At 39.6% G+C, this 12,943-nt stretch overlaps 1 protein-coding gene across 1 annotated transcript in view; it reads right to left on the reverse strand.

Annotated features, from left to right (window-relative positions):
* The window catches only part of KAT6A (lysine acetyltransferase 6A), a 107,157-nt gene that overhangs the window by 38,521 nt on the left and 55,693 nt on the right, over positions 1–12,943 (reverse strand). The window contains 5 exon segments of the mRNA XM_021078038.1: positions 2,935–3,053; positions 6,175–6,491; positions 8,532–8,667; positions 11,440–11,521; positions 12,809–12,924. Of these exon segments, the coding sequence (XP_020933697.1) occupies positions 2,935–3,053; positions 6,175–6,491; positions 8,532–8,667; positions 11,440–11,521; positions 12,809–12,924 (770 nt within the window).

The following is a 12,943-nucleotide window of genomic DNA, read 5'->3' on the forward strand; positions in this document are numbered from 1 at the left end:
TCACCATCATCAGAATTTTAATGCACTCCAAATAAGCAGACCAGAATTCAAATACCTAGCTGCCTATTTCCGTGGTGCCATATACATACATGGACAATCACTGGAAGTAACACACAATTAGCCAGATCATTGTTAAAACAAATTTATATTGTCTCCACTGGGCCTCAGCAAGGCTCAGCACCCCTTTAACTCTCCCTAGTCATCCTTCTCTTCACATAACAATTATTCTAACTCCTGGCCCATTTCTCCCAGCAGAAAATTTCATTAAATATCCATTTATTAAACAAATATTTACTGGGCCTTTATTATACTCCAAGTATAAAGCAGTGACCAAAAAGAAAGAACCTGTTCTCAAGGCACTTCTACTCTAGAATTGAATATTTACATTTCGGAAGTGATAAGTACTAGGCAGGACAAGCAAGCAGGCAGGAGGGCACATACAGTGGGGATAAATGTTTGCTATTTCAATTTGGGATCTGGAAGGCTTCTCTGGTAAGGTGACAGGAGCAGAGACCTAAATGGAGTGAGCAGTGAGCCGAGGAGACATCAGGACCAGAAGAAGGGCAACCCACACAGGGAGCAATAAGAGCAAAGCTCCAAGGCAGGAGTGTGCCAGATGTGTCTGGGGAAGGGAGGAAGGCCTGTGGCTGGAGTAGAGTGAACAAGGGCCGAGCAGGAGGACAGCAGCTAAGAAGGGAGGCAGGTACAGGGTCACAGTGGGTCAAGTAAGAGTGAAAGAGGTTATGTTTGAAAACATCTACTCTGGACCTGTATAAACAAACAATACAAACGAGAGTGGGGTGAGGGACAAGAGTGGAAGCAAGAAGATGAGTCTGGAGACAGTACAACAGCCCAAGCAAGAGATGATGGTGGCTTACACTAAGATGATTAGAAAATCCTCTAATTCCATCTAAAGCCACCAACAAAGTAATGGTTTCAGGTGAGAATCACCAGTGGATACAACACCTAGTGAGTAAAAGTGGGATGAGAAATGTTCTATTTACATGATCTCAAAATGTGTCCTCACAAGATACTTAATTACAGAGGGCAAATGATTCTGCAGAGAAGAAACAAGGCAGAATACCTCCATAACCAAGTGATCAAAGTGAACTTCACGTGCCTCCTGGTATAATGCTCTGAGGACACATCACTACCGCAGACAGTCTATAAATGACCTGCACATGTCAAAAATGTCAAGGAGGAGTTCCCGTTGGGGCTCAGTGGTAACAAACTCGACTAGTATCCATGAGGATGCAGGTTCAATTCCTGGCCTTGCTCAGTGGGTTAATAAAGATCCGGTGCTGCTGTAGGTCTCAGATCTGGCTTGGCTGTGGCTGTGGTGTAGGCCGGCAGCTGTAGCTCTGATTCGACCCCTAGCCTTTGAACTTCCATATACTGAAGCTGTGGTCCTAAAAAAAAAAAAAAAAAAATGTTGAGGACATGGAAGATAAAGACTGAGATACTGCTCCAGGTTAACAGGAGATGAAGGAGACATAAAAGCCAAAGAAAGATATGGTCCTAGACTGGACAGTGGACCAGGACAAGGTTTTTTTTTCCCTTTTGCTTTAAACAACACTAGTGGTGCAATTGGTGAAATTGGAATAAAATCTCCAGATTAGATAACATGCTTCATTGGTGTTAAATTCCTGATTTGATGGCTGGATCACATAAGAGAATGTCCATGATTTTAGGAAATACAAAGAAGTAGAAGTAAAACGCATTAGTATTATGTCTGCTTTGTCTTCAGGAAAAAAAAGTTCTTAAAAAGTAAAGACCAAACTACTCTTTCCCTTGAATTTTCGCTAAATATGATGTAAATTTCTACTTCAGTACCTCTAATGCTTTGTTTTACTTATTGTCAGGTAAAAAAGAAGCAACTTGCCCCAAGTAGAAATTAGTAAACCACAGGGCAAGGCTTGAACCCAAACCCATCTCACTCAAAGCAAATACTTGGTTAAATAGTAAGATGGTAAAATGAGTAAATGCTGGTTATTTATACTGCTGTTTCTGCTTTTCAAAAATATATAATAACCCACATAAACAACCTATTCACCAATGGGTCTCTTAATCCAAAGAGTTTCACCTGCACAACCGGCATCCCCAGCATCAGCCTTATGAATTCTTACTTTCAAGATAGAGAGAACTCAGCTTGGCTCACATGTTAAGTTGGAAAAGAAGGAAAAGACAAAAGATAAATACAATCCAAAAGCAGATTATAAAGACCTACTCCTTCACTTTCCCCATATTATCTCTTGCCATTATCTACACTCTATCGTCCTCACGTTGTCCCCTATTTTCAAATCTTCATACTTGTTCCTCCTGATTATATGGGACCCTTCCCTGTCATCCTGATAAAATTCCATATATTAAGACCAAGACAAGTGGTATTTCCCCTCACTGAATCCTCCTCCAACCTCCCCAGGCAGAAGTACCTGTTTGTCTCCTACGATCCCCAAATTCCATGGATCCTATAATTCAACTTCCACATTAAGGAAATGATCTACTTACTAGTCTCTCCTAGGCTGTAGCTGGCATCTCCAGCATCTGGCACATAAGCAGGTTCTGTGTGTGTACATTTATATCTTGCTATGTGTGACTAAGAATTAAGGCAGAAGCATTTAATAAATATTTCTTGAATTAATGAATATATTGTTTGTTGGTTGGGTCAAATCCTAAACTCTTCTTTATACATAAGACAGAAAATAAATAAACTAGCTCATTTAACACTGGTAGCCAAAGCAAGGAATTTATCTGCAGTTATCATGGGTTTGAAAGGAACACCTTAACCAGCAGAACTATGTACATGCACAAATCACATCTATTTGCAGATGAAATGGATAAATAAATCACTATTTCTGCTTTAACCATAATATAATCAACCCTCTTTCTCATCCATGAACAGACTGTATGTCCAATCTGAATATTCAACTTTACCTGCAGTGCTTGTTCTTGAATATCACGAAATAACTCCATATCTTTCTCAGTCATGATTTCCTGGCTCCCAAAAAGCCGTTCCTCACTTTCTTGTTTGCCATCCCAGCCATCCTGATTGTCTGCACATTAAAAAAGGGCTCACATGTTATCAATACTATCTTTAGTTTAGTACATAAACTAGATGAAATTTTGAAAGTCTCAATTTTATTATGTAACAGAGAAGAGGATAACACTAAACTGATTCCTAGAAAGATACTAGTCAATAAAGAATATGTACATCTTATATCTGCCTTATAATGAAAACCCTGAATTGACCTTAAAGCTTCTTAAGAATATTACATAACTAAATTCAAATTTCATTGAAAGAGATATTTCAGTATATACATACATACATACAAAAGCAGAATAGGCAAAAGGTCTAGAGAATATGGTACCTATTTTGAAACAACATGAATATAAAACTTATTATGAGTTTAACACGTCAACATGCAAATATTGCTTTTTCATTCTGTGGTAGTATGGAAAAAGTTTATGTTTTATAGCAAGACATAATTTTCATCACTTTGGAACAAAACAGGGAAATTTTGCTCCCTTTAAAATTCTCAATGATTCTGCAATCTTAATAAGGCCAATGCATTCTTATCCCAGCAAACATATATATATATTTTTTAATTTTGTGTCTTCTTGGGGCCGCACCCACGGCATATGGAGGTCCCCAAGCTAGGGGTCTAATTGGAGCTGTAGCCACGGACCTACGCCACAGCCACAGCAACGTCACATCCGAGGTGTGTCTGTGACCTACACCACAGCTCATGGCAACACCAGATCCTTAACCCACTGATTAAGGCCAGGGATTGAACCCACAACCTCATGGTTCCTAGTCTGATTCATTTCCGCTGCGCCACAACAGAACTCCAAGAACATATATTTCAAATAGCGGTCTTAACTGATTGTAAGTACCCCCAACTCCCCTCACATTCTGGGTTCTTTTTGGGGTAGGGGTGGGGAGAGGCACACCCACAGCATGTGGAAGTTCCCAGGCCAGGGACTGAACCCGCACCACAGATATAACCCTGCACCACAGTTGTGGCAATACCAGATCCTTAACGGGCCGCACCACACAGGAACTTCCTCTGGGTACCCTTTTAAAGGATAAACTCCAAAACCTGAGGATCACAGACGATAATCCTCTGGGTAAGTATGAGAAATTGTAATAATCACCCACTAAATGATGTACCTCCCTCCAAAGGGCAAAGAACTGAGTGAAAGGAGTGTTGGAGGATTAAGTACATCATTATCTTTGCATTTGAGGATGACAATGATGGTGGTCTCACTTCCTCTCTGTATGAATGTGGCTGAAAAAACCAATTGGTTGACAGTTCTTTTAAAATCAATTGCACATACAGTCATTCATTTAGTGTGAGAAGAAAAAGGACAATGTTCCTAAACTGAAAAATATAAACATACTCTGATGATACTCTGTGCCTTTAATGCCCCTAGTGCATGGCACAGAGGATGCAGGCACAGCCGAGCACAACATTCAGGAGCACTGTATCAGATGAGGCCTCCTGCTTCTTAGACTCCAATTCATAAAGAAAATGGCAGAGCCAATGACAGCGAAAGCTCACATGACTGCCTAAGCTCAACAATGCTTTTCCATATACTTTATACATTTGCTCTAATAATTTCTATTTCTAAAGTTCCAGTAGATTCTTCTAATAATCCATCTCCAATGAAATGGTTAATTCAAAAATGTCTTTTATCAGCTGTATAGCAGAAATTGGCACAACATAGTAAATCAACTACACTTTAATTAAAAAAAAAAAAAAAAGAAACATCTTTTAGGAGTTCCCATTGTGGCTCAGTGGGTTAAGAACCCGACACAGTGTCTGTGAGGATGTGGGTTTGATTTGGTCTCGCTCAGTGGGTTAAGGATCTGGCATTGTCACAAGCTGAAGCACAGGTCACAAACGTGGCTCAGATCTGGTGTTGCGTGGCTGTGGCATATGAAATGAATGAAATTCCGATTTGACCCCTAGCCCAGGAATTTCCATATGCTGCAGGTGTGGCCCTAAAAAGAAAAAAAAAAAAAGTCTTTTATTGGGATCTGCTTTATGAGAGTCTTTCCTTCTAAGTCCAACCTGAATGACCAGCATATTTTCTTAGATAAACATACTCAGAGTGGAGCTTAACTACAGTCTACACAGCTAATAAAGACATGGAAAGTACTCAAATGCTTAAAGAGTAATTAGCTGACTGCCATTCTGGTGAAAAGCCAACCAATACTGAATAAAAGGGGGCCTGACAAAGATGAGCATTTGTCTCTTCTGCATTGGACCAATCAATTATTTATATAAGGAGAAATGAGAAAGTGGTGAATACAATCACCAATGGGACATTCAGGGGAAGGAAGTCAAAGTTAAGAAATTCTTATGCAGCACATGAGATACTACAGCTTTTGGCCCTTGTGATCCCAGAGTCCAACCTGTCTTTCTACTTCCCTCAGAGTCTTTTCTACTTTCTTCACATGCTTAGTCTCTCTCAACTCAATAGTGATGAGGCCAGCTCTAATTATGTGGACAGCTAATCAAAATTGTCTCCTCCAACATCAAGTATTAGTTATACTTTTACCTCTTTCCCACAGATGTTTTCTACTTTGAGAACTAGGGAACTTAGCCTAATACATAAGCAAAAGTTCTAAAGCTATGGCTCTTTCTTCCTCTTTTTAAGAATAATCCTTGAAAAATTACAACTCTATTTGCCAAGATTTGAAGTAGAAAAATCAATCACCTTATCATACTTGTATATAATTTTGGTCTTTTACTTCTGCTTAGATCAACAGCATTTTATCTACCTACCCATACTCTAATTCCCTTTCAGGAATAAAGTAAGCACCATCATGTTCATCACATGCCTTATTCTGTAATTTATGAAAAATGAAGTTATCCTTGGATTCAAGATTATACCCCAAATTTCTATAGGCAGATTCTTTGTGGTTCCACCAAAAAGCACCTTCTTTCACCTAAAACTTCTACTTGTCCATTGTCCAACTTCATCTCTAACCTCTAAATTCCTGCCATAGTTATCACCTGAGCATTGCCTAAATACATACCTCTAACATGTTCTTATATTCCATAACCAATTGTTAATAATTAAATTTAATTCTACTCCAGATAACCAATGTTATTCCAAATAATACACTTGGGCACACTTTTTGTTTCTAAGTGAACAAACATTTACCTGTGGGCCAATCTGAGGTGCTTGGCTTTCTGCTGCCCTTTTTCCTGATTCTGTATTGCTCGGAGTAGTCTACCACCTCCCCTCGAGGCTTCCGCCCATCAGGGGAAGGGGTAAAGAATTTGGTAAGGCCATCAATGAGCCCTTTGGTTTTCTTATTGAACTTCAAGGGGATACTGCCATCTCTGCAGAAGTCCAAGCCGTCTATTTGCTCTAGATAGCCTTCTTCTGAGGACGATGCTGACTGGCTGGAGAGAGTGATTTTACGTTTCCTACCCCTTCCAGGGCCTGTTCGAACTTTGCTGAAGGGACATTTTGACCTAAAGGATCAAACAGGGAAAAGGGTAACTATTAAAAAGAAATCTTCATAAGGTTTCTATTTAATATATAACACATAGTAAACAATGTACGTTTTAAAAATTTATAGTGTTAAGAATATTCCATAAACTACAAATATTATATGATTGAGAAGTATTATATGATCCCATCTATTTCTGGGAAGTTTATTCATTTTATAGTGTTAAGAATCTTAAGCCAGGAGTCAGAAGATATATTTGAATCACAATTCTGCCACTTACTAGCTGTACATCTTGGACAACTCACATTCTCTGTAAACAACAGTGTCTTCATCTGTAAAATGAGAATTATGCCAGGGGACAACTAAGATGCTTCCAAGTATGAAGTCCTGGGATCTCTGCACCAACTCAGAGTATACTTTCACCTCTAAGCATAAGGACAGGTTACTCTCTGCAAGTCAGGAATCAAAAGATCTTTCTAGGAGTTCCCACTGTGGCACAGTAGGATAAGAATCCAACTGCAGCAGCTCAGGTCACTGCAGAGGCGTGGGTTTGATCCCCACCCTGGCACAGTGGGTTAAAGGATCTGGCATTGCCACAGCTGCGGCTCAGCATGGATTCAATCCCTAGCCAGAGACTTCCTTATACCGTGAGTGCAGCCATTTAAAAAAAGAAAAAGAGGAGTTCCTGTCGTGGCTCAGTGGAAACAAATCTGACTGGCATCCAAGAGGACGAAGATCGATCCCTGGCCTCTCTCAGTGGGTTAAGGATTCGGCGCTGCTGTGAGCTGTGGTGTAGGTTGCAGATTCGGCTCAGATCCAGCATTGCTGTGGCATAGGCAACAGCACCAATTCAACCCCAGCCTGGGAACCTCCATATGCCATGGTACAGCCCTAAAAACAAACAAACAAACAAAAAAGAAAAGGTCTTTTTATAGGAAAATTAAAGCTTGACTTAAGATTTAAAATATAAACTACAATACTGGTTCTGCGTATTTCAAGCTGCTAATGCCCACTCGGTTACAGTTATATCACCTTCAAGACAGTCTTAACTGTAAACAAGGTGGGTAAATTTTGTGAGAATACAGAGAGGTTTAAGACTCACAGACAAGGACAGCAGACTTATGGTTGCCAAGGGGGAAGGGGAGGGAGTGGGATGGACGGGGAGTTTGGGGTTAACAGATGCAAACTATTGCATCTGGAGTGGATAAGTAATGAGATCCTGCTGTACAGCACAGGGAACTATATCTAGTCACTTGTGATGGAACACAATGGAGGACAATGTGAGAAAAAGAATATATGTGTGACTAGATCACCCTGCTGTACAGCAAAAATTGATAGAACACTGTAAATCAACTATAATAAAAAAATTTTTTAAAAAAAGAAGAGAGGTTTACAGACCTAAAGATAGTTTACATATCATCAAAGGTGAACTACTATAGAGATACTCCCTCAAAAAGAGAATCAGCTACTGAATCTTGGCCCACCTCCTCCAGATATACCCAGTGTTCCAGTCCACAAGAGATAATTATACCCCTGATTTCTGCTAATAGATGAAAAATTCCCATTCTTTTACATCAGGACATAGAAATGGGACTTAGCTATGACCTCAAAAGAAGAAGCTATCCAGCAATTTGTACATCTAAACTCCTGAGACTACATCAAGAGAGGAATCCGTGAAATGCTTCATTAACATAATTTTTTCTTTGTTGTTTTTTTGGTGAAAGAAGCAATATAAGACAGTGGTTAAGAGCCAGACACATACTATAAAGTATGCAAGTTAATCACTCTATGCTGTAGGTCCCTCCTTTGAAAAATGAGAGTAACAACAGTACCTGCTTCACTGGGCTGCTGGGAGAATAAATGATTTAGTACACATAAAGCACTTAGAACAGTGAGGGCCTTGGCACTTCATTAACGGCTCAATAAGAGCGAGCCATTATTATTACATAAACATGCCAGCTGTAACAACCGAATTTCTTTTCATACAGCAAACAAGAGAATCCTGCACTATGGAGAAGACCCTATCCTCTTCTCCCCTCACCTTGCCACAAGTACAACTTACACCGTGTTTTGTTTCTTTAACCTGTTTTTTGGACGTCCTATTGGATTAGCATAGCGCCGTTTTATCTGTGCCGCCTTCTTCTGTAGAAGTTTCCGTCCTTTTTTCCTAGGTCGACATATTTGACATATCCACATGCCTATAAAGAAAGAAAATTCCACATAAAAGCACAATAGACATAAATACATAGAAAGAGTTCAGATATTCTAAGCCAGAAGTTCTTAACCTCTTTCAGGTCAAGAACTCTTTCAGGTCTCATTTGAAAATCTGGTAAGAACCCCCCAGAAAAATAAATCCAAAAACATATACATACAAAATTCTACAAATAACTAGGAGAGATGCACAAATGTCCTGAAGGCCACACATGGGCTCATCCCCTGATTCTCACTTTACATACATATTGGCTTCTAATTACTATTCTGCAAGAAAAGAAGCCAGGGTCCCATAGAGTAATGACTCATTCCAGGATTGGAGCTGGGAAAATACAAGATAACTTGGAACATCTTGTGGTACCCGAAAATAGAGAAGTGCCCAAAAGATGATGAAAGTATGTTGAAAAGACACAGGCGCCAACTTGAAGGAGCCCCCAATATCTGAATCTGGGTCAATCCAAGCAAAAAAAAAAAAAAGAAAGAAAGAAAAGAAAAAAGGGAATAATAACAGCAATGGACTATAACCCATAGAATAAAGATCCATGAGACCATAATGATATAAATAGCTGAATAAGTAAATAAATGGGAGAAAAAGATCACTCTTCCTTACAGCAGAACTCCACCGTTAGTAAAGTAAGAAGAAATGATAGAAACAGAAAAATCATCACTACGCAAACAAACGCCACAGCAAAACATGGTGTGTGCATGAACCAACAAATGATGCTAACAGAGCAGCAAAGCAGAAAAAGCATAACTTTAGGGTGTCTGTGAAGATTCTCCACTATAATCAGGTGACCCAAGATAGCATCACAGGAATGAGACACACTGGTATCCTACACCCATTAAATACACAACTTCACTTCTGTATTCTTGTCCAATGTCATAGCCTCATTCTAATCATGATAAAGCAAAAGACAAACCCACACTGAAGGAGTTTCTACAAAATACTTGAGCAGTATTCTTCAAAAGTGTCAAGGTCAGCAAAGACAAGGTTTGAGGAATTAACACTAGAAGAGAGTACAGAAATAGGACAACTAAATGTAATGTGATATCCTGGGCTGGATTCTCAGGACCAGAAATTCAAATAAGGTCTGTAGGTTAATCAGATCACATCGGTGTCCAGGTTTCAATAACTATAAGGTGTTAGCATCAGGGGAAGCCGAGTAAAGGGCACAATGAGAACTCTACTATTTTTACCACTTTTCTGTAAGTCTGAAACCACTTAAAAATAAACTGTTTCCTGCTTTAAGCAGCCATAGATCTTCATTTGTAGGCATTAAATACACAGGAATGAGGTCCTTCCTAAGAAAATCTTTATTATCTTGAAGGATTCTCAGGAGGCCTTTTGCCCAGATTTCAAGTAAATGTAAGAGGCAGGGAAAAGAGGGATACTTATTTTTCCAATACATACAAATGTAAGACTCTCCAGAAGGTAACAATCAATAATGACACTCAAGTAAAATGTGGAAGTGGAATAACTTGATGAGTCCATCAACAGGAAAAATTTCTTCAAACTGACATTATCAAGTATCTCATAAGCATTTTACTTAAGAAACCTATAAATTACAAAACCAGAGTTGAAAATGGAATTTATGAGACAAAGCAGGGTAGACTGACTAGATCTTTTTTTAAAAACTCTTTGCATATGATAAAATGGAAACTTATCATCTTATCTAAGTTATCAGCACATGATTCTATACCAACTAAATACCTCACAAGGAACAGGAGTTAAAACAGTAGAATAACATTACTAAGCTGTACTCTTGATTTGGGCACTATTTGTTTGCAATTATAACTTTTTTAGGTTTTCAATAAACCAGAGGCTCTAATGGTTTTAGGCCTCTCAAAAGTGAAGAGCTGTGATATTATCAATAGGACCTAATACAGCTTCACTTCTTCCTTTCAAAAAATAGAGATATTAGAGTTCCCATCATGGCTCAGTGGTTAAGAACCCAACTAGTAACCATGAAGATGCAGGTTCGACCCCTGGCCTCTCTCAGTGGGTTAAGGTCTGGCATTGCTGTGGCTGTAGCATAGGCCGCAGCTATAGTTCCGATTCAACCCCTAGCCTGGGAACCTCCATATGCCGTGGGTGCAGCCCTAAAAGACAAAAGACCAAAACAAACAAACAAACAAACAAAAAACCCAGAGAGATTTCAAAATATTACATAGGGCAAGCATTTTGTCCTCAAGCTATAGGACTGGCAAATATATATAAACGAACACTTTTACCCTCCAAGGATGCTAAAACATTGAAAACAGAGGAAAACAATAAATCCATATCACATAAGAATGTTAGGATGTCTAAAAAGAAAGGCTACTCCACCTCTAAGACGACAGCTCTCTTCGTCCTTACACAACCCTGAATAGAAAAAGGCAAACTAGGAGTTCCCGTCGTGGCGCAGTGGTTAACGAATCCGACTAGGAACCATGAGGTTGTGGGTTCGGTCCCTGCCCTTGCTCAGTGGGTTAAGGATCCGGCGTTGCCGTGAGCTGTGGTGTAGGTTGCAGACGCGGCTCGGATCCTGCGTTGCTGTGGCTCTGGCGTAGGCCAGCGGCTACAGCTCTGATTCGACCCCTAGCCTGGGAACCTCCATATGCCTCGGGAGCGGCCCAAAAAATAGCAACAACAACAACAACAAAAAAAAAGACAAAAAAAAAAAAAAGAAAAGAAAAAGGCAAACTAGTCTTTCATTTTAAAAAGTAGATTAAAAAGTGTTTTCACTAACCTACCCCTTTATCCTGCCAGTACTTCTTACCTTTTGGCATCCGAGTGAGTGGTGGATCACAACACTCCATATGAAAACCCCGGTCACAGGAATCACAGAAGAGCATGTTATCCTAAAGAAGAGAAACAACAGGTCTGCTTAATTTTATGAAACGGAAGCATGTCAGGATACTGACTTCATGAAACCTAGGAAGCCTCAACCATCTCATAAAGGAGATGAGTTACCATAATAATAGAAATTCCCTTAACTTGTATTATAAACTGAGTAAATAAATGGACAGTCTGAGTTAGCAAAGTTTTGCTTCATCCATCTTTAATAAAGAACTAAAGTTTCATTACTTTCAAGTTTATCCAGTAGTCAGATATAAGCTAACTTGAGTCTGTTTTATTAGAAAAGAGAAAAGGATGACTGTAATTAATATAACTGACCATTCCTAAATGAATACCTCCATGCTACTCAAAAAAGTTTAACAAATATTTCTTTAAAGTAGCTCATCTTGGAGTTTCCATAGCAGTGCAGTGGAATAAGAATACTACTGCAATGGCTCAGGTAGCTGCAGAGGCACGGGTTCAATTCCCAGTCCAGTGCAGTGGGTTAAAGGATCCATCATTGCCACAGCTGCAGCTGCAATTCAATCCCTGGCCCAGGAACTTCCATATGCTGCAGGTGTGGCCACAAAAAAGAAAAACAGAAAAAAAAGAAAGTAGCTGGTCTCTGCAAATATATAGTTAAGATGCTTTAGAAACTACATAGAAATAGGGAGTTCCTACTGTGGCTCAGCAGTAACAAACCCAACTAGTATCTAGGGTTCAATCCCAGGCCTCGCTCAGTGGGTTAAGGATCTAGAGTTGCTGTGAGCTGTGCTGTAGGTCGCAGACACAGCTCAGATCTGGTGTTGTTGTGGCTGTGGTGTAGCTGGCAGCCGTAGCTCCAATTCAACCCCTAGCTAGCCCAGGAACCTCCATATGCTGTGAATGCAGCCCTAAAAATATGACAGAAGGAAAGGAAAGGAAAGGAAAGGAAAGGAAAGGAAAGGAAAGGAAAGGAAAGGAAAGGAAGAAGGAAAAAAAGAAGGAAGGAAGGAAGGAAGTAAAGAAAGAAAGAAGGAAGGAAAAAAGGAAAGAAAGAAGGAAAGAAAGAGAGAGAAGGAAAGAAAGAAGGAAAAAAGGAAAGAAAGAAAGAAAGAAGGAAGGAAAGAAAAGAAAGAAACTACCTAGAAATAATCTAAGTGTCAGTGAGCAAGTATTCTAAACTAATGATGTGTAATTTGAAGAGGCTACTGTTGTAAATTGTGCTGGACCAAGTGACTGAAAAATAACAAGCCACACTTAGAGAAAAGTGCCAGCTGTACCTTCTACCGCTAAATGAAATATTCGAGCTGGAGAGCAAAGATACTCACCGCATTTTTGCCCTGATCTCGACAGGAGCTGCACGTCTTACACTCGATGCACTGCCACCGTAAGGCCTTCACTCTAACCGTTAGTTCGGGGGAAAACTTTAAACAGGATGGATGACCTAATAAAGGGGGAAATGC

Source organism: Sus scrofa, chromosome 17 (genome assembly GCF_000003025.6).
Source record: "Sus scrofa isolate TJ Tabasco breed Duroc chromosome 17, Sscrofa11.1, whole genome shotgun sequence".
Classification (NCBI taxonomy): Eukaryota; Metazoa; Chordata; class Mammalia; order Artiodactyla; family Suidae; genus Sus; species Sus scrofa.